At 37.4% G+C, this 22035-nt stretch overlaps 1 protein-coding gene across 6 annotated transcripts in view; it reads right to left on the reverse strand.

Moving 5' to 3' along the window:
• The window catches only part of EYA4 (EYA transcriptional coactivator and phosphatase 4), a 290443-nt gene that overhangs the window by 236303 nt on the left and 32105 nt on the right, over nucleotides 1-22035 (reverse strand). For all 6 annotated transcript variants that reach the window (XM_011962139.1, XM_011962138.1, XM_011962136.1 and 3 more), the window contains one exon: nucleotides 18433-18530. In XM_011962139.1, the coding sequence (XP_011817529.1) occupies nucleotides 18433-18465 (33 nt within the window). In that variant the 5' untranslated portion in view covers nucleotides 18466-18530. The remainder of the gene's footprint in view (nucleotides 1-18432; nucleotides 18531-22035) is intronic.

A 22035-nucleotide genomic window follows, 5' to 3' on the forward strand; every position in this document is an offset into this window, starting at 1 on the left:
GCACGTTGTGCACATGTACCCTAGAACTTAAAGTATAATAAAAAATAAAAAGAAAAAAGAAAAAGAAAAAGAAAAAAAGAAAAGAAAATTATGCTTAATAATTTTTAGGTGAGGTGATGATCAGCTGTGCTTCCCCTTAGCAGTGGAAGATGTATGTAGATAAATGAGATGAGGTTAAAGCTTCTATGCTTTTATTTGACATGATATATTAATTTGTGTAGCCAATTTTTACATAAACCAGAATCTCAAAACTTTTACTCTGCTCTTTGCTGGGACTGTGAAGCTGCCACAGTGACACTTTCATATGAATAAATTCAGAAAATAAAACCACTTAGAGACGGAAATAAATAAATAAATAAATAAATAAATAAATAAATAAATAAATAAATAAATAAATAAAAATAAAAACATTGTCATCTTTTAGTGGATCTTTGGATGAAAAAGGCATAGTTATCTGGGCATACATTGGATGGTCAGGGTATAACAAAGACAGCTAAATTTCTGCAACATGAAGTAGGAGGAATTAAGGATGCTGAGGACAAAGAAGAGAAATTCAAAACACTTAGGGAAGAGGAGGAGATGCAAGAGGGGTCAGAGAAAGAGACCATGGGAATACAGTGCAAGCCAGAGACCCCGGGTGAAGATGACCAGTGGCCAACGAATGACTAACGAATTTCTATCAACTGTGTTGTGTGACAGTGAGTGTCAAGTTCTTTTTTATACTTCATTATACTCAGACTGATCCTTGGTTTACTCTAATTACATCTACGAAACACAGAGTTGGACTGTGTGATCTCTACTCGCTCTTCAAGCTTTAACATTATAAACACTCTGCCAAAGGGTTGACATTCAGGAAAAGGACAAAAATATTTAAACAGACTTGCTTAAATTTCTGGGGGTGTAAATATACATCTAGACATGTGAGTCAAAAATATTGTTTAAGGATGCTTTAAAGTTTTAAAAACATTAACGCAAAAATTCTCCTTTTAGATCACCTCCTAAATTTGTTACTTTTCACAAACACAGAGCAACCAGGGACTGAGAGTACATTTCTTCCCAATTTCCTTGTATAAATGTTGATACACTCAATGTGATGGAATCTAACAGCAAAGCAACTTCCCGTTTAAAATCCCAACATCAACATTCAATCCATGTTCATGTAATAAACACCCATATCCTAAGGCCTTCAATTAATTCCCTTAATGCTCAAGCTATTTGATATTAAGGGCTCAAGAATTAAAACAATGTACATATAATTCCAACAATTATGCAAGAATAAAAGTGAGAAGAGAACTTATCTACATTATTAAAATATTAAGCCTATTAAACTAGAAACAATTGGTATAAAATTTACTCCTTTGAAGATTAGCAAATTGATTCAACATTCTAAAATAAGCATGCATAACCTGAAATTATCATTAATGATTCCTGATTTACTTTTGCAGAGTAATTTTTGTGCAATGGAATGTGTCTGTATCATCCAAAAAATAAGCAGATACGATTACAGTAAGTTCCATAAACATTATGGAAAGACCTCTTAGCCACTGATAACAACTTACTTAACATAAACTTTTAAACACCTCTTAGGATTTTTCACAAAGATTTTCAGTCACAAATTATTGCCCTAGGATAGTATGCAAGTACTTTAATTTTGAAGTACATTCAAAATCTAAAATATTAAGCAAACAAATGAAATAAGGAAAAAAAAAATCAGTCTAACTGGGATCTCAGCCAATGAAAACTTTATTTCATGGAAAGAAAATAAGAACTTCACAATCTCATAGTGAAGATGGAAACAATCACCCCAAACATGAATCAATGTGGATAATACTATACAAATCACAGAAGAAAGGGGAAGCAGTCAGTCCTGGAGAGAGTGAGCTGAGGTGACCACTTTTAAAAGAGGCTAAAGGAAGAATCCTTGCACTTCTAGACAGCTGGAGTTGGTAGCACCTTGGCACTATTTGCCTCTTTCATCTTATGAAAATGCTCCTAAAACTGAAGCTGCAAAGCCTTTTCATTTAGAACTTAGGAATCTTCAGCCTTACTTTCCTTAATATTAGCTTTATTACCACTTGTAACATCTACTCCATATTTTTCATTACTGAGCACCATAACAAAACTATGGCCTACATATATAGTTAAGCAATATACAAAATCATGTTTATATCAATCTGCCAAAGATGTTCATTTAAAAAACACTGATTATACACAGTAGTTATCAAATATACACATTTTATAAGATTTATGAAATAAACAGAAAATTCTTTGAGGCAGGAGCTATTCAGACAAGAGTTAGCTAAAATAAGAAAATAAAGCTGTAAAGATACCCTTAGGAATTTGGAAATAACTATAAAATGCTTTTAAATCTTTGTTGAATAAATATTTTAACTTCTTGAATACAACTTAAATCTATTGTTTAATTCCGGGTCAAAATGAAGTAACCCAAATATGCACTCTGTTATATAAAAGGCCCAGGGGATGAAATTACATCTCTGTCTAATAAGGTCCTTTGAAATCCTATACTAGAGTAACTTAGCAGCCAAATTATTTTTCTTCTGTTAATGCTGATTGAGCAGTAAATAATAACTAGGAGAAAAACAAACATGCAAAATAAAGTTTTCACACCTTTGCTTGAGTTTTTTTAGATGACCTTGATCCACCAAATTTAGTAGAAGCTCAAAAGCAATTATTTCATTAATCTTTATATATAGCAATAATTCACCACAGTTTTCAGGGAGGCTTGGGCTGATGTTAATTTCCAAATATTAAGAAACTGTACACAAAGGTACGCTTTCAAATTTTAGTATGAAGGTTGGAATGAGTTAAAAAACCTTGTTTCAAAACAAAGTGTTGTTAATGTTCTCACCCTGCTTAACCCCTTGCAGTCTCCATTTTTGCATCTGTAAAGTAAAGGATTTGGATAGCATAATCTCTAAAGGTCCTACCACCTAGCAAACTAGGCCTGGAGCCCTCTGTATCAAGCATGGCAATGTGAAAAGGAGATTAGCTGGGCAAGGCATTTAATGTGAAACAAATGAGAGTGCGCTCTATTTAGAATCTCCCTAAAAACCCTGGTGTAGAAAAACCATTTCGGACTCCAAATCTCACCTAACTCCTCCCCTTTTTTCTTTACATCAGCAGATTGAGAAATAAATATAGTCTAGGTTGTTGTCAACCCCTTTCACATCATGTCTGATATAACAGATTGTAAATCAAAGAAAATGTTAATAGGGGAAAATAAACCCACATCAATTTTTTTTTCTTCATATGTATGAACTCAAAATGTTTCAAAATTTTGCTGAAGGCACAAGTCAGGGTGGAGGACTGAAAAATAAATAAGGCTTTTTTCTAACAAATTCATCCAGCAGTTACAATTGCCAACTCTGGAGCCACACTTCCTGGGGTAAGATCCTGCTCCCCTATGCACAAGTTGGGTGACCCTGGGAGACAGTAATAGAGCTCACCTCATCAAACTGTCATGAGAATTAATGAGTTAATGCATTTATATTATAATACATTCATTCATTGCACTTAGCCCATGGCACACAATGAGCATTACATAAGTGTTAGCTGTGGGCATCCAGGGCTCAGAACCTAGTTATAATCTACTGTCCACGTGTGTCAACCACAACAGTTTAGGCAAAATAATGAAAGCAAAGCAAAGTAAGTAGGTAGTGTTTGCCCTTTCGTTTTTAACTCTCCTTTGTTTGTTTGTTTGTTTGTTTTCGCAGTTCTCCTACCCTGCTATCCTAGCTCCTGCCAAGAGAGTTAACACAAACCTTTAAACAGATTAGCCCTTACAAAGTTATTTGTATTCTGAAGAAGTCTGAGCAAAGAAATCAATCCCTAATCCAAGAAAATAATGAAATCACCAAATTTCAAGTACTTTGAGGCAAGTACTTTTAAAGTCAATGTCAGCTAACTTTAGTCTGACCCTATTGTCAAATTTGACCCAATCATATTTATGAACATAGGCTCTTCTATTTGTTGGAGATGCTAATAACCAAGGAAAACAGGCCACATAGTTTCTTCCAAAGATAATGAGAGGCATATTCATTAATCTCAGAAGTGTTTATTTTTCCCCTTTCTCTTCTTGTTTCAATACAAAATAAAATAAATTTTCTATGCTAGCACTACAGCCTTAAGTCCTAGTCAATGAGAGATATTTTGCTAAAAGAAAACTGAGTATGTCTCAATAATCCAAGTATTGAGTTCTAGGAGATCACCTACTATTTTTTTTAAACAATGGCTACTGCAAATCTTCTTTATACTACTTAAGCCCTTAATCCTAACCCTGCTTCCATCTACTTCCTGATCTTGCTTGGACAAAGGTATTTCCCTCCTGTAAAAAGAATGCATCAAGGAAGAGCATTTTGAAAATTCCAATATATACACATTCTCTTACATTTCCAGAGTCAGAGTGTATCACTCCTCTCCAGCTAGTTCACCTTCTTTCTGTCCTCCATTAACCCCATCATCCCCTCTGCAACAACGTGAAGTCTGTTCTCCGCTGATTCCTTCTCCAAGTCTGTCATCAAACACAAGCAAGCCTCCCCTTGGAATAAGGTGCTCCATTCAATTGCTGTTCTGCTTGTCTTCTTTAAACTTACAAACTTTCTCTTAATTCCTCATTATCTTCTCTGAATTGAATCTCTGGGACGCCTTTTCTTACCACAACTCTCTTGGGACTTCCTTTTGAAGGGCCACCAGTAACCTTCTGGTCAACAAACGAAACAATCTCTTTCTCCGTGCCATTCTGCTTGACCTCTCAGAATGTCAGACAGTAATGACCAATTCCTCCTGAGAGTTAGCTTGGCCATGGCTCTGAAGACACTATTATCCTATTGGTTCTCATTTCCCATATCTTTTCTCAGTTTCTTACAGTTCATCTTCCTCCTTGCACTTCATAAACATGCTGGTCTCCTATGTTTATCTTCATCCTTCTGCCCTTCCTCAGATACCATCTCCCCTTAAAAGCATCACCTCAAGGAAAATACTGTTCTGCTCCACACAGCCAGCCCAGACTTCTCCCCCATGGCCCGGCAGGGCTTCACCAATTGCTAGTTTTACATGTTCTCAAAAGTCCTCAATTCAAATGCACCTTTCTCTTTCCTTAAGTCATTGATACTTGCTCCTAAACTTTATTAATGATATCTTCTAGGCTTGAAACTCCAGGATAATCTTTTTCCTCCTCCAAGTCCACCCTTTGCCCTTCCTCCTATTAACTCTATTTGGTTTAGTTACCAAGTTCAGCAAAGCTTTATTTCCAAGTTCCTTTCATTAATTCTTTCCTTAATGTCTTTCTTTCCACCATCACGTCATAAGTTTAGGCCAGGGGTTGTCAAAGTATGGCCCACCACCTGCCACCTGCTTTTGTAAATAAAATTTTGTTGGAACACAACCATGCCCATTCATTTATTTAATGTCTATGGCCGTTTTCACAACATTTCAAAAAATTGTCAATCCCTGACTTAAGCCTTTTTTGTTGTTGTTGTTGAAACGGAGTCTCACTCTATCACCCAGGCTAGAGTGCAGTGCAGTGGCACAATCTTGGCTCACTGCCACCTCTTCCTCCTGGGTTCCAGCGATTCTTCTACCTCAGCCTCTCAAGTAGCTGGGATTACAGGTGTATGCTACCATGCCCAGCTAATTTTTGTATTTTTAATAGAGATGGGGTTTCACCATGTTGGCCAGGCTAGTCACCTGACCTTAGGTGATCCACCCACCTTGGCTCCCAAAGTGCTGGGATTACAGGCATGAGCCACCATGCCCAGCCACTTGGCTTAAGCCTTTCTGAGTTCACGCACAAACTCCTTCAAGATCCCCTAAGCGATCTTTCGTACCCTCAATTTCCCACCTTTAGTAATCTCCCTACCATCTGGTTAATCTTCCTAAAACATCATTTTAAATATATTAATCTCTTGCTGAAAAATTATATGTAATTTTCCATTATGTCCAAGTTAGAAAGTCCAGAAATACAGGACTGTATCTTATACGTCTCTGTCTTTTGTGCAGTAATGAGCATCATGGTGGCCACTCAAGAACACGAAAACATCTCAGCTTGGCTTCAAAGTCTTTTTCAGTCTAGTCTCAGTGCTTCTCAGCCAGATTTCCCACTGCCCCACATCCTCATGCCCACAGAGCTTTTGATTCAGTAATTCTAACCAAGCCACAGTCCTAGGCAGGCCTTATCACCTTATATTTGGTACCTCTGAGCTTTTATGCCTGATATTCCCCAGGCCAGGAGAGATTCTCTTTTGTCCATACAAATTCCTTCTGTCTTTCAAGACCCAGTGAAGGTATAACCTAGTCTATCTATAATTCCTTTCTTGTCTTTTATTGAACACATTTTCCATGCTGATAGCATAGTACTGTTACCTTTGCAATATTATTTTGTTTTTTTGATTAAATTCTGTGTTATGTCTTTGGCTTTTCATTGCAGTTCTCTCAGTAATATATTATAGCATAGTATACATTATATTAAATGTTCAGGTAAACTTTCTCAAATGTTTTGCAGGCAGTAAGTATATAAATAAAAAACTCATTGGAAACAGATGTAATGTAGAACAGTGGTCCCCCCGACACACACAGAGAAGTCATCTGGGAATGTCTCAAGACATTTTTTATTGTCACAACAAAGGGGGGGTGCTACTGACATCTAGTGGGTAGATACCAGAGATGCTGCTAAATAACACAATGTACAGGACAGCACCCCTCCCTAACACTATAAAGAATTTTGTGACCCAAAATGTCAACAATGCTGAGGTTAAAAAACTCTAATTAGATTAATTCTTTCCTAACCTGAAATGCCTAGAAACATCACATCTACAAACAAAGCAATCAAAAAATGAAAACTATTTGTTGACTGAATTTTCTTCTAAATATTTCACGATTTGTTTACTTTGATGGAAATCTCAAATAAGTGAATACTGTCTCAATACCTATTCATAGCTGTATGGTGCTCTTTCTGCTAGGATAGAGGTGCATCCAGTAATCAGTGACACGGATACGTGTTTTTGGCAATTTGGAAAAAAGCACCTCGAAGGAAAATTCGCTGAATGTGGCCACATACAGTCTACAACATAACTCAGTGCTTATGGGTATCAGGATCAAGCAGCTATCTATGTAAACTAACATCTCCTTGGTCTCTAAATTTAGGGTGCCCAGGGCTTAGTCCTTTTAATTTGTCCCTAGCTAGACTTATTCTTTCGGGGATTTCAACAAATACAATGTTTTGAAATGCCACTGATATCTTGAAGCCTCCTAAATTTATATTTCAAGTTCAACTCACTCCCCGGAGGAGTTCCCAATGGTTACATCTGATGCATATGCCTGAGAGAAAGTAAAATTTCACATGCCTTTATTAGCTTAGTTGGTTAACACACCCCTGAGAATGTGCCCCCATGCAGTGCATCAGCAATCCAGCCATTCTCTGTAATTGGGGATCTCCCTTGTTTCCCTGAGGCCTTCTCCTCCTTCATCACCCTAGGAGAACACAGAGACCAAAGAATCTTTCTGGGGCTTCTCACTGCCTCAGTCTCAAAATGATCCACATTATCACTTCTCCTTACATTTCATGGGCCAGAAGTAGTCATATGGCCCTGCTGACGGAAACTGAGATGCACCAGAAAAGAGGTGTATGAAAGAGGGTTGGTGAAAACACAGCAATGCCTCTGCCATTGAGTCTAAAACTGACCTCCTGATCTGCACCCCCAACCTATTCTTCCCAAGTCATCCAATCTCAGTCAATGCTAACTCCATCCTTCCCATTTCTCTGCACAAAGACCTTGAAGTTGTCTCTGATGCCTTTCTGTCTATCATAATTCATATCCAATACATCAGAGAGTCATCTTAGATCAACCCAAATGCAATCACTTGCTACCTCCAATGCTACTTTGTCGATTTTTCATCTGGATAGTTACAATAGCCAGTCTCTGCTCTTGTCATCATAGTCTATTTTCAAAATAAAAGCCAGAGTGGTTATTTAAAAACTTCAGTCACATCACACAATCCCTAAGCTCAAAACCCTCCAATTGCTTTAATGTCATTAAGAGAAAAAGTTTAAGCCTTACAATGGTCTGGAAACCTCTACACAATATGTATTCCTCCACCCTCACATGCCCATGCTGATCACCTTTGTAGCCTCTTTGTAGCCTTATTTCTGCCTTGTTCTGCCCATCACTGCCAACACTGACATTCTTTCTATTCTTTGAACCTACCCTGCATGCTACCACCCCACGGTTGCTGTTCCTTCTAACTAAAACCCGCTTTCCCCAGATATCCACATGGCTCGCTTCCTTGCCTCTCTTGAGTCCTTGCCCAACATCTTCTCAGTGAGGCCTCCCTAACTACTCTCCAAAAACTGCAGCTGTCCCTTCACCTACCTACCCTGCCCGCAAGCACTTCCTATCCTCCTCCCTGCTTTATTTGGTTTTTCTCCTTGCATTTAATACTATCTCATATACTATATTTCTTTACTGTTTGTCTCCCCACAATATTATAAGTTCCACAAGAACAGTAATATTTGTCCATTTTGTCCACCAAGTATTTCCAACAATGAAAACCATGCTTCAAATATAGCAGTGCTCCACAAATATCCACTGAATGTATTAGTACTAACTATCCAAGTCTCGTTTTAAAAGAATTAAACAATAGAACTTGCACAGTATCATATAATCTTTGGCTAAACTAAAATTTAGCGGGAGAATAGGAATTATTATATTCATCTTTTAATCCCTAGTTTAGCAAAGTTTCTAGAAGACAGCAAGAAGTCTTGAAATGCTTATTTAAATGAATTTGCTGAACTACCATTCAATTTCCATACATTCTGCTATCTTACAACTGACTGTTAAAATATTTACTAATGGAGTCAGGTGCAGTGGCTCATGCCTGTAATCCCAGCACTTTGGGAGGTGAAGGCAGGTGGATCACATGAGGCTAGGAGTTCAAGACCAGCCTAGCCAATGTTGCAAAACCCCATCTCCACTAAAATTACAAAAAATTATTCTGTTGTGGTGGTGTGCACCTGTAGTCCCAGCTACTAGGAGGCTGAGACAGGAAAATCACTTGAACCCAGGAGGTGGAGGCTGCAGTGAGCCAAGATATGTGATTAATGAAGCTTATACAATTAATCTGTAATCACAGTGGAGTAATTTAAATTTCTCACTCAAACCCATATTCAAAATTGTTCGATCTCCATATAAATAATCTAAGATCATGTTGAGTTTTAATACATACTTTATGACACCAAGTGGACTGAAGGGTCTGAAAATCATGAAAGCTGATAGAAGCAGGTGAGTTCATGTGTTTAACACGAAATTGTGTCTTTTGCAGTACCATAGATGGAACTGAAGGCCATTATCTGAAGTGAAAAAACTCAGATACAGAAAGTTCAATATCACATGTTCGCACTCATAAATGGGAGCTAAATAATATGTACACATGGAAACAGAGTGGGATAATAGTCACTGGAGACCTGGAAGGGTGGGAAGGTGGGTGGGAGTGAGGGATAAGAAATTACTTAATGGTTACAATATACACTGTTCGAATGATGGTTACATTGAAAGCCCAGACTTCATCACCATGCAATATATCCATGTAACAAAACCACACTTGTACCCCTTAAACTTACATATTAAAAAAAAAAAAAAAACAGTATGGATTCTGGAACAAAGACTATGTAAGTTCATATTCCATCAGCATAGCTTCCAAGCTGGCACAACCCTGAATAAGATACCTAAACTCTGCTTCAGTGTACTTTCTTCAGACTGGGGTTGAAGAAAATGACAGAGCCTCTCCACAAAGGGTCGTTATGAGATTTAGTGACATGAGTGCATAAAGCACTTAGCATGGTACCTCTACCAATGAACACTAACTTTTTTCATCAGTGAATTTTTCCATTTGTTGTATACCTTATACAAGAAATAGCACTATGTTTATGAATGTTTTCTATTTCTCAAAAGTATTAAACCATCAAAGAAATAGATTATACTTCTAGTACAAAAATTATTTTCATTTTCATTTTTATTTTTTAAAATTATTATTATTATTGAGACAGAATCTTGTTCTGTCACTCAGCATGGAGCACAGTGGCACAATCTCGGCTCACTGCAACCTCTGCTTCCCGGGTTCAAGTAATTCTCATGCCTCAGCCTTCCAAGTAGCCGGGACTACAGGCATGCGTCACCAGGCCCACTTAATTTTTGTATTTTTAGTAGATACGGGGTTTCGCCTTGTTGGCCAGGCTGGTCTCGAACTCCTGACCTCAGGTGATCCACCCACCTCGGCCTCCCAAAGTGCCGGAATTACAGGCATGAGCCACCGTGCCTGGCATAAATTATTTTCATTTTAATTTATAAGGTAGAATTATTAGATAACAATATGTAACTTGTAAGTTCAGACACAAGACTTTTGGTACCCAAAGATATCATAGCTCTTATTTATATCTATACTATCCAGACCAACTTCCCAGGGATCTTGACAACTCATCAGCCCAGAATTAGCAGGTATGAGGCTTGGTGCTACCCTTCTTTCTTACCAAGTCCATGGCAAATCACACCAAATTGATAACGTTACTTTTCCAGTGAGCTAGGATGTAGCCATAGGTTCCTTCTCAACACAAGCCCCTGCTACCAGCTGATCACATTTGACAGAAGAAAACGTGATACTTAGTCTCCAGATCTTGGCAAGTGGCATACAATCATAATCCATATTCTGCATAATATGAGGCTCTCCATACATACATATATACACATATATATATCATATGTATTCTAAGATTTGAGAAAAAGTTTTAACAAATCAAATTATAATTTTAGAAGGCCATAGAAGATAATAATTAATGAAATCTTGTGCTGAATTTTCATAAACTCACACAAAAATATAAAAACTCAGAGTTTAAAAAATACTTAAAAGTAGGAAAAGGATATGACCAGACACTTCTCAAGAGGACATACAAGCGGCCAACAAACATGAACAACTGCTTAACTAATGACCAGAGAAGTGCAAATCAGAACCACAATGAAATACCATCTCACACCACTCAGAATGGCTATTATTAACCAGTCAAAACATAACAGATGTTGGCAAGGCTGCAGAAAAAAGGAAACACTTGTATACTGTTGGTGGGAATGTAAATTAGTTCAGTCACTGTGGAAGCAGGTTGGAGATTTCTCAAAGAACTTTAAACAGAACTACCATTTGACCCAGCAATCCTACCACTGGTTTTAGACCCAAAGGAAAATAAACCATTCTATCAAAAAGACATTATTCACAATAGGAAAGACGTGGAACCAACTTAGGTGCCCACCACAATGGAATGGATAAAGAAAATGTGGTTTATATACACCATGGGATACTATACAGCCATAAAAAATGAAATCCTCTCCTTTGCAGCCACATGGATGCAGCTGGAGGCCATTATCCTAAGTGAATCAATACAGGAACAAAAAAACAAATACCACATGTTCTCACTTAGATGTGAGAGCTAAGCGGTGAGGAAACATGGACATAGAGACAGAAACAAGACAGTGGGAACTACCAGAAGTGGAAGGGAGGAAGAGGAACAAGGGCTGAACACTTACCGGTTGGGTATTATTCTCACAACCTAGGTGCTGGCATCAATCGTACCCCAAACCTCAGTGTCACACAATATACCCATGTCACAAACCTGCACATGTACCCCTGAAATCTAAAATAAAATGGAAATAAAAAAAAATCTTCCTCAATAAAATTTAACTCAAAATGAACTAAAGACCTAAATATAAGAGCTAAAGCTATTGAAAACTATAAAATTCATATAAGAAATCATAGGAGTAAATCTTTGTGAAGGCCATTATCTTAAGTGAAGCAACTCAGATACAGAAAGTCAAATATCACATGTTCTCGCTTACAGATGAGAACTCATAAAGAAATGAAATCATAGGAGTGAATCTTTGTGACCCTGAGTTAAGCAAAGATTTCCTACACACAACACTAAAAGCGCAATTGACAAAAGAAAAAAATAGATAAACTGGACTCAAATTTACAACTTCTGTGCATCAAAGGACACTATCAAGAAAGTGAAAAGACAACCCACATAATGGGAGATATCCTTTGAAACGTGTAGATCTGGTGAAGGACTTTTATCTAGAATATAGAGAGTATTCTTAAAACACAATTATAAATAAGGAAGTAACCTCATAAAATACGGGCAAATTTATATTCCTTCTATTTAAAGAGTATAAATAGAAGTGTCTCCATACAATGGAACATTATTTGGCAATAGAAAGGAATTAAGTACTGATTCATGCTACAACATGGATGAACCTTGCAAATATTATGTCACATATAAAAAGCAAGCCACAAAAGTTCTCGTATTGTATGACTCAATTTATATGAAAGGTCAAGAATAGACAAATCCATAGAGATAGGAAGTAGACTGGTGTTTGTCTAGGGCTGAGGGGTGCTAGTCGGGGGAATAGGGGGTGTACTAATGTGCATAAGATCTCTGTTTCAACTGATTAAAAAATCTCTAAAATTGATTGTGGTAATAATTGTACATCTCTATGAATACCCTAGAAATCACTGAATTGTACACTTTAAGTGGGTGAGCTGTATTGTATGAAAATGACATCTCAATAAAACTACTACTGGCCGGGCGTGGTGGCTCACACCTGTAATTCCAGCATTTTGGGAGGCCGAGGAGGGCAGATCACGAGGTCAGGAGATCGAGACCATCCTGGCTAACAGGGTGAAACCCCGTCTCTACTAAAAACACAAAAAATTAGCTGGTCGCCGTGGCACATGCCTGTAGTCCCAGCTACTCGGGAGGCTGAGGCAAGAGAATCGCTTGAACCCAGGAGGCAGAGGTTGCAGTAAGCCGAGATTGTACCACTGTACTCAACAGAGGGAGACTCCATCTCAAAAAAAAAAAAAAAAGAGCCAAAAAAAAACTATTATTTTTAAAATGCCTAAAATGAAAGAGTAAGCCTTAATGATTATTAAACATTAAAATATACTTAATATATCTACTTTGTAACTTCAGTTTAGGTACTCTATTACATAACTGCAAAGTCAAGCTGTAATTGGCAATTTGGAGTTAACAGTAATTCTGAAACTGACTGAGTTTTGAACAGAATTCCACAGAACTCTGAAGTGTGTTGTTCAGTTGGATAGTATAAAAATTACATGTTGTAAACAAGATTCTTTTAACTAGTTTAAAGGTCAAGTTCTTCCATACAGAATTTGATCCTCCAAAAGAATAATCCAACGTTGTTTAGATCTAAATAAAATACATTTAAGATATTCAGTACAAGTATGCCTGCTGGTCAAATTGGTTTAGAGTACCCAAGAATAAAGCAATAGAATAATAGGATTTTAGGATTTTGATAACACCGTCAGAAATTGGTGGTTCTGAAGTTCTATGTCCAGATGATAAGTTTAATGGTAAATTCAATTCTATACAATAGCTAGAAATCTGACACAGAGAGGAACACACATTTTAAAGACGGGCTACTGGCTATAATCGAAGATAACACTGTAGGATCTCTAGGAACAAAGATCTGAGAAATAATCAAAGTCATGAGTACTCTAAAGAAAAACAAGGGAGAGAGATAAAAATAAATTAATTTACTAAACTAGCTCTAGAATTTTAATAGACATTATTAAACTAGCATGTTTGGTGCAGGCAAATAAATACAATTTTTATCTACAAACGTATGTAGAAATGAATTTCCAAAAGTATTGCTGAAACGTCTATGAATATGTTTCATAAATACAAATAGAATAGCTTTGAAATATGAAATGTATTATATCTACAAATGTACATAGAAATGAATTTCCAGAAGTATTAATGAATCACACAATACGTAACATGATCCAATGAATGTGAGTTAATTTAGATGTCACTAATAAAATCATGCCACCAACAATATAAGTGAATTGATTTAGTAACAATGTGGAAATACACACGAATGTTCAGGCCCTTAATGCATAACATTTAGGGAAAGCAATCCTACTGTAACTTATCCATTTTACTTAGTTTTACTTAATATTCACTAATGTTTTATTTTATAACATACAATACTTAACATTAATAAAACATATTTATTTTCAAACCTGCTGGCTTGATCGTTAATTTAGGCCAGACTCCATCTCCTGTTGATATGAATGTTTTAGATGAGAAAAATCTGAAGTAATATTCAGGAGCATGAAAATAGGATTATAAAACACCTCAATCTATAAGGATACTATAGAAGCTATAAAACTAATAAATATTGCTCATTCTCTGCTTGCATACAAAAAATACAATATATTTCACGGTATGAAGGGAGCTATTGCTAGGTATAATCTACATTCATAGCCGTTTCTATTATCAAGAGCATTTCATTAAAAACTGTAATAAGCTGCAAATGGCTATAACTTAAACCAGCTCTAAAGAATTATGAAACTCTAAAATAGAATTGCAGATAAATTTATGAAAGTTAAATATTATTTTTAGTTGCTTATCTCTTAAAATTCTCTACATCCTCTAATCCAGAACGCCAAATAGGAGCCAGATATACTAGAGGAAAAATGAAGGACAGAACTTTGTTTTGGTCACATGCAGTTAAACTCATGTTAGACCTTCTATGCAATTTTTTAAGTGAGTGGAATATAAATTCATGAGTAAGTACTCTGAGAATAACATTTTGGCTTTCTAAAATTTGTCAGGCTACTTATTAACATAACTCACTACAAGTATATAAAAGCTTTTGAAGAAAACATTTACTGAACACTGGCAAGAATCATGCTAAGAAGTAAGAGTACAAGATGAACAAGAACCACCATTACTCTTAAGTAGTTTATAATGTAGTGGTAAACAGATAGGGTTTCAGTCCTGTCGGGTAAGTGCTGGGTTAGGGGTAAATGTCAAAGGGTTATGGCAGCACACTGCAGAGGGCCCTAACCAGAAGGGCTGATTGGGTGAGAAGAAAGGAGGTAGTCTGAGAGGGCTGCTCAGAGGGATGGAAACCTAAACGGAGTCTTCAAGAATTACAGGTTATCCTGGTGGGAAAGAGACCCCTCTGGGAAGACGTTAAAGCACTTGCAAATGCATAGAGACTTCAGAGAACCTGGGAGATTCAGAAACCAGAAAAAAAAAAAAAACTGAAGAAATAAATAAGCATTAAGCTCTGTATGCTTGATGACACACTTGAGCCTCTCCCTTGAAGGCAAGAAAGGGCTTGTGAAGGATAAAAATGAGGGTAGCAATGTGATCAGGGTTGTATTTTAGGAAGACAACTCTGGAAGCAACTTAAAGTAAAATAAGAAAGTCAAGAGATAAAATAAAGATCTCAACTAAACTAAGGGAGCTCCAGCAAAAAGAATAGCTTTGAATAACATTAAACATTAAGAGTGGACAAAGCTTTGAGATGGGGGATGAAGAAAAGGAGGATTACTACCTCTTTGCTGCCATAACCCATTCAGTAGCTGATGATGCCATCACACTGAGATGAGTAATACTGGCACAAAAGACAAAAGGAGAAAAGCTGGGAGAGGAGAGGAGAGCTGGTGAGTTTATTTTTCATTTGCTGAGTGTGTGGACCTGTGAACTTCCAGGAAGGGATGTCTGGTCAGTAGCTGGATATGCTAGAATGAATGAATACTCATTAAAGAGCATCTGAATATCTCAGGCATTTGTGACAGTAGCTAACATTTATAAGTGAGGTATGTGCAAGCACTTCATAAAACATCTTTTTAATAGCCTTCCACTCCATAGAGGAGGAAGAGTTTAAGTAATTTCCCAATGGTTTTAAAGTATTTAAGTGACAGGGAAATTACTTAAACTCTTCCTCCTCTATGGAGTGGTTTTATAGCTCACGCCCTTAATTATCATATTATGTTGTATCATGCAAAATCCATTAAAAGTTTTGGGACCAGCTAGAAAGAAGTAGGTTTAATTCTGATCTCTGCTGCTTAACAGCTATTTGACCATGACATTCTCTATGTCATAGTTTCATCTATAAAACAGTGGTCTTAAAAATTGCAATGAAGGGATACATGGTAAGAACTGGAGAGAGTGTATGGAAAATGCTAGATGCAGTGTGCATGTGTCATAAATGACTCCTATTGCTATGTCTACATCCAAAGAATCCCCCTTGAACCAAAATAGCAACGATATGTGTAAATCCACTTTCATCGAACTATGAACTTTAATTCCACCCCTACTTGTTCTATGTCTTAATAAATTGATCATTTTTCAAAATATTTTGAGACATTAATATACTCCACAAAATTAAGAGTCATTTAAAGATTTCATTCAAAGATAAATCATCTCCATGTAAAAAGGCTGACTCTTTTTCTTTTCTTCTCTTTTCTTTTTTTGACATTTCTATAGATGCCATAATATGCATAACCCAAAAGCAACGAGGCATGTTGATGTTATGGAGACAGCTTTGGACTTGGAGTCAGAAGAACTGTGTGAAGTCCCAACTCTGCCTCTTACCAGTCATGCCAATATAGGCAAGTCATTTAACAGTTCTAAGCATCTCTTTCCACATTTGCGAGATGAATACATTGATCTACATGTTTGAAATTTAAATTCAGCAAATGGGTTCAAGCTGAGAGGGTAGGTAGGTCACCCTAGATTTCCTGTTCTCAAACCTGACTGCTCATTAGCATCACTGGAAACTTTTAAAAACATACTTCAAAAAGAAATAGTGAGCTCCATGACCTTAAAATGTCACTAGAAGGACACCATATCTGATTTGCAAGTTCTGTGCTTCATTTTGTGAACGGTGATATGATGCATCTTTAATAACACGTCACTTTAGTGTTAAACATAAAAATACATTCTCAACTGCATTGAAAACAAAATTCTATCTTGAGTATATACACACCCTATAGTAATTAACAGAATCAACCATCTGGTTTTCCCCAAACTCTGCCAGCTTTAGCACTGAAAGTTCTGTGTCCCTAGAAACCCCTCAGTCTCTGGAAACAAAGACCGTTGGTCACTCTAACATATACATACACATACATACACAGATATTCATATACATACACACTTGTATGTGACCCTCAGTGTATCAGAACAAAGTTCAGATCAACAGTACTCCTTTAATGAAGCATCACCACTAAGATGCTGTCAACACTTACTACTAACTATTCAACTCCACCACAGTCACACAGATAGACCTCTGATTCCAACAGTCATGATGACTAACCTCCATTTTGCCAGAGTCCATTCTGTGAATATTTACAGTCAACAACCAGCATTTTTAAAAGTTTTAAAACCCTGGCTTTCCCATAGCCATTTCTGTTTACCTTACTAAAGGAGTCACACAATTCTAGAGGGATGTATCGCTACGACTTGACAGATTTTGTAGTTTTTTCACTTTATAACTTTTTGTTGCATTTTTCCTATGATGCCATGTGAAATAAATAATAATATAATATATAATGAAATGAGACTATGGTCATCTCTATCCAAATTAAAGGCATGGCTATCATTTCTTTTAAATAAAATATCCACTACAAAGCAAATCAAATTAACTTCAAATGGCACCAGAATATACAACTCTCTTAAAATTAAACTCATCACATGTACCTTTTCTAGAACCCGTTATTATATATAAGTATCTTTTCCTCAGTTGCTTGATGGAGAAACATTTGACTGTAAGATTAGGTTATGATCACATAAGCTAATAAAGAATGGCATCAAAAAGAAAAAAAGAAAAAAAAAAAACATCAGACTGCAGAACACACTCTCAGTAAGTACAGGTCTTGTTATTTGTAGCACCATGAGTTGCCTGTATGCAAAACAGTTCAAAGGACAGCTTCCAGTAGTGTGAAGGTGTGGGGGTGTGAGGGAAGCCCTCCCATTGCCTCTAGTTCCACACACTAAAGAACCACTGTCACAGAGACACCACTAATAAGCTAGGAGGAAAGGTTGCAAAGAGCCTTTCCCTTTGAGAAATCAGAATCTTAAAAGTATTGCCATCAGTCTGGTGCATCCTTGGTCCTGCAATGAATCTAGTAAAATACAAAAAGCCCTTGAGAACGATGGTTTCTTTCCTCCTTAAAATGAGCAACAAGCATGCTAATAATATACTTTCTCCTTTTATACTTCTGATATTCAACAATATCCAGCATATCTGAAATAAAATAATAAAGGAAGTGTATACAATTGTTTAGACTAAAACATGCATCGTGATTTCAACGCCCTAGTCTTCCCACCACTGGCTTTCCAAGTAGAAAATCAAGGAAGACATCAAAATGTGACATCCTCATTAAGCAGAAACAGCATAAATCTCCAAGTCTGTTTCACGGTCTTTGAAAGAAAATTCAAAAATCATTTAGAAATATATTTAATGAAAAACTTACTTCTTACAATATATCCCTTTTACGTATGATTTTCAGTAGTGTTATCACAACTGTTTTCCAGCAAAACTGAGAATGAAGACTTACTGATTGTTCATTTAAATCCTGGGAGTCTTCCATGTGGTTTTCTCACTTCTCCTGCCACTCCCAAGTAGAAACAGCTTCCTTCAAGTAAAAATGACTATCTAAAACAAGAAGATGGAAACAAAGTGGAAAAAAAGTTACCTTTATATTCATTTATAAAGTTACAAAAACCTATTAAGATATAGCATGGCAATTAGTAACTTATAGGAGCATTCTTTCAAGAAGAAAATCCCCTAATATTGTCTCCATATCTGATGCAATTAATCATCTTGAAAGTAGTGTCGTGGTAAAAGTGGGATATGTGAATAGCTAGCCAGGAATCCTACAGATCAACAAAAATATCTATAGTCTGCAATAAACACAGTCTGCAATAAATAGTTAATACACTATTTTGCTGAGGGAGGTATGTCATCAAGCATCTGATAGATTAACAATCAAGAGTTTGAAGTAACCATTTACTTTCAAAAGTACATAAAAAAAATAAGTGTGCATTTTAATATGACAGCTTTCTCTTACAGGAAAATTTGTCTGAATTGTCAGATGATTATTCTTCTGAAAAATAATTACTCTTCACTTTTAAAAAATATAAAATACATGACCAACCTTAAAAAGACAATATGTTAAAGAATGTATTACAAATAAACATGGGAAAGATAATTAGTAATACACTATGGTGAAATAACTGGTTAACTATTCAAAAAATATCTTTACTCCACACCATATATTAAAATATTTTCAAGTGAATTAAAGTTAAAAAAAACTCTAAGAAAAATAGGCATATATTTTTAAATCCCCAAAGGACTTTATCATAGTAGCAACAGAAGACACACCAAAAACCCAAATGACCCTAAACTTCTCTCTCGCTCTCTCTTTTAAAGCACATACATGCACACACACACACAAATGCACACACACAATAATGAAAATTTAAAGGCACAGAAAAAGCTAGAAATACCTGTGCAAATATCAAACACAATGGGCCAATGTTCTTAGCACATAAAGAGCTTTTATAATTCAAACAAAAAAGCACACACCCTACAGAAATATGTTCAAATCATAAAACAGTGTTCAAATTCACAAGAAAATGAAATGTAATTTAAAATTGCAATGATACACTTCTAGTGTTCAAATTCTAATTCTAAAAAAGAAAAATTAAGATTATAATAAAAACAATTTAGATTTAAAAAGTTGTTCATTGTAGATGAACACAGATATAATAATTGAAATCACATTTCAAGAAATATCTACTGACATCAAATATTTCTGAAAATACAATTTAAATGGAAAAGAGTATTACAATATAAAGAAACAATTGGACACTGTGGTGGTTAATACTGAGTGTCAACCTGATTGGATTGAAGGATACAAAGTATTGATCCTGGGTATGTCTGTGAGGGTGTTCCCAAAAGAGATTAATATTTGAGTCAGTGGGCTGGGAAAGGCAGACCCACCCTTAACCTCACAGGCACAATCTAATCAGCTGCCAGTGAATATAAAGCAGGCAGAAAAATGTGAAAAAGAGAGATGGGCCTAGCCTCCCAGCCTACATCTTTCTCTCGGGCTAGATGCTTCCCGCCCTCAAACATCAGACTCCAAGTGCTCCAGTTTGGGGACTCGGACTGGCTCTCCTCGCTCCTCAGCTTGCAGGCAGCCTATTTTGAAACTTTGTGAACACGTGAGTTAATATTTAATAAACTTCCCTTTATATTTGTATATATCTCCTATTAGTTCTGTCCCTCTAGAGAACTCTGACTAATACATATTTTCATACCAAGAGTGGGGTGTCTGATGAGCGTCAGCATTGGGTGCCTTAACCCGGCATTCAGTTCATCCCGCAGTGCCAGTTCTGCTTACCAAAAGTGGACTCACATTCCACGCCTGGCTCTATGCCAGCAAGCCAGGTTTCTAACCCATTTAAAGTTTGAGAATAGGTTCAGATCATTTCGGCCCCAAGACCTTCAATCATTCACTTTACCAAATAAAACAGCCTGGCATCCAGAACAGAAGGTTCTGCAACAGGTCCAGGTTGCTGTGCAAGCTGTTCTGCCACTTGGGCCATATGACCCAGCAGATCCAATGGTGCTTAAGGTGTCAGTGGCAGTTAGGGATGCTGTCTGGAGACTTTGCCAGGCCCCCACAGGTGAATCACAGCAGAGGCCTCAAGGATTTTGGAGCAAGGCCCTGCCACCTTCTACAGATAACTACTCTCCTTTTGAGAGAGAGCTCTTGGCCCATTACTGAGCTTTGGTGGAAACTGAACGTTTGACTATGAGTCATCAAGTCGCCATGCAACCTGAACTGGCTATCATGAACTGGGAGCTTTCTGACCCATCTGGCCATAAAGTGGTCTGTACACAGCAGCACTCTATCATCAAATGAATGTGGCATATACGTGATCGGGTTTGAGCAGGTCCTGAAGGCACAAGTAAGTTACATGAGGAAGTGGCTCAAATGTCCATGGTCTCCACTCCTGCCACCCTGCCTTCTCTTCCCCAGGTTGCATAGATGCTTTCATCGGGAGTTCCCTATGATCAGTTGGCAGAGGAAGAGAACCAGGGCCTGGTTCACAGATGGTTCTGCAGGATATGGAGGCACCACCCCAAAGTGGACAGCTGCAGCACTACAGCCCCTTTCTGGGACATCTCTGAAGGACAGCACTGAAGGGAAATCTTCCCAGTTGGCAGAACTTTGAGCAGTGCACCTGGTTGTACACTTTGCATGGAAGGAGAAATGCCCAGATGTGTGATTATACACTGATTCATGGGCTGTGGCCAAGGGTTTTTGGCTGGATAGTCAGGGACTTGGAAGAAGCAAAATTGGAAAATTGGTGACAAAGAAATCTGGGGAAAAGGTATGCGAATGGACCTGAGTGATCAAAAACCAGGAAGGTATTTCTATTCCATGTGAGTGCTCACAAATAGGTTACTTCAGCAGAGGAGGATTTTAATAATCAAGTGGACAGGATGACCCATTCTGTGGACACCACTCAGCCTCTTTCCCCTGCCACCCCTGTCATTGCCCAATGGGCCCATGAACAAAGTGGCCATGGTGGCAGGGATGGAGGTTACACATGGGCTCAGCAACATGAACTTCCATCCTCCAAGGCTAACCTGGCTACAGCCACTGCTGAGTGCCCAATTTGCCAGCAGAAGAGAGCAACACTGAGCCCCCGATGTGACACCATCCCTCAGGGTGATCACCCAGCTACCTGGTGGCAGGTTGATTATACGGGACCTCTTCCATCATGGAAAGGGAAGAGGTTTGTCCTCACTGGAATAGACACTTACTCCAAATATGGGTTTGCCTATTCTGCACGCAATGTTTCTGCCAAGACTACCATCCGTGGACTCATGGAATGCCTTTTCCACTGTCTTGGTATTCCACACAACATTGCCTCTGACCAAGGCACTCACTTTATGGATAAAGAAGTGGGACAATGCGCTCATGCTCACAGAATTTACTGGTCTTGCCATGTTCCCCATCATCTTGAAGCAGCTGGATTGACAGATGGTGGAATGGCCTTTTGAAGTCACAATTACAATGCCAACTAGGTGACAATACTTTGCAGGGCTGGGGCAAAGTTCTCTAGAAGGCTGTGTGTGCTCT

The sequence above is a fragment of the Colobus angolensis genome, unplaced genomic scaffold (genome assembly GCF_000951035.1).
Source record: "Colobus angolensis palliatus isolate OR3802 unplaced genomic scaffold, Cang.pa_1.0 Scaffold58, whole genome shotgun sequence".
NCBI lineage: Eukaryota > Metazoa > Chordata > Mammalia > Primates > Cercopithecidae > Colobus > Colobus angolensis.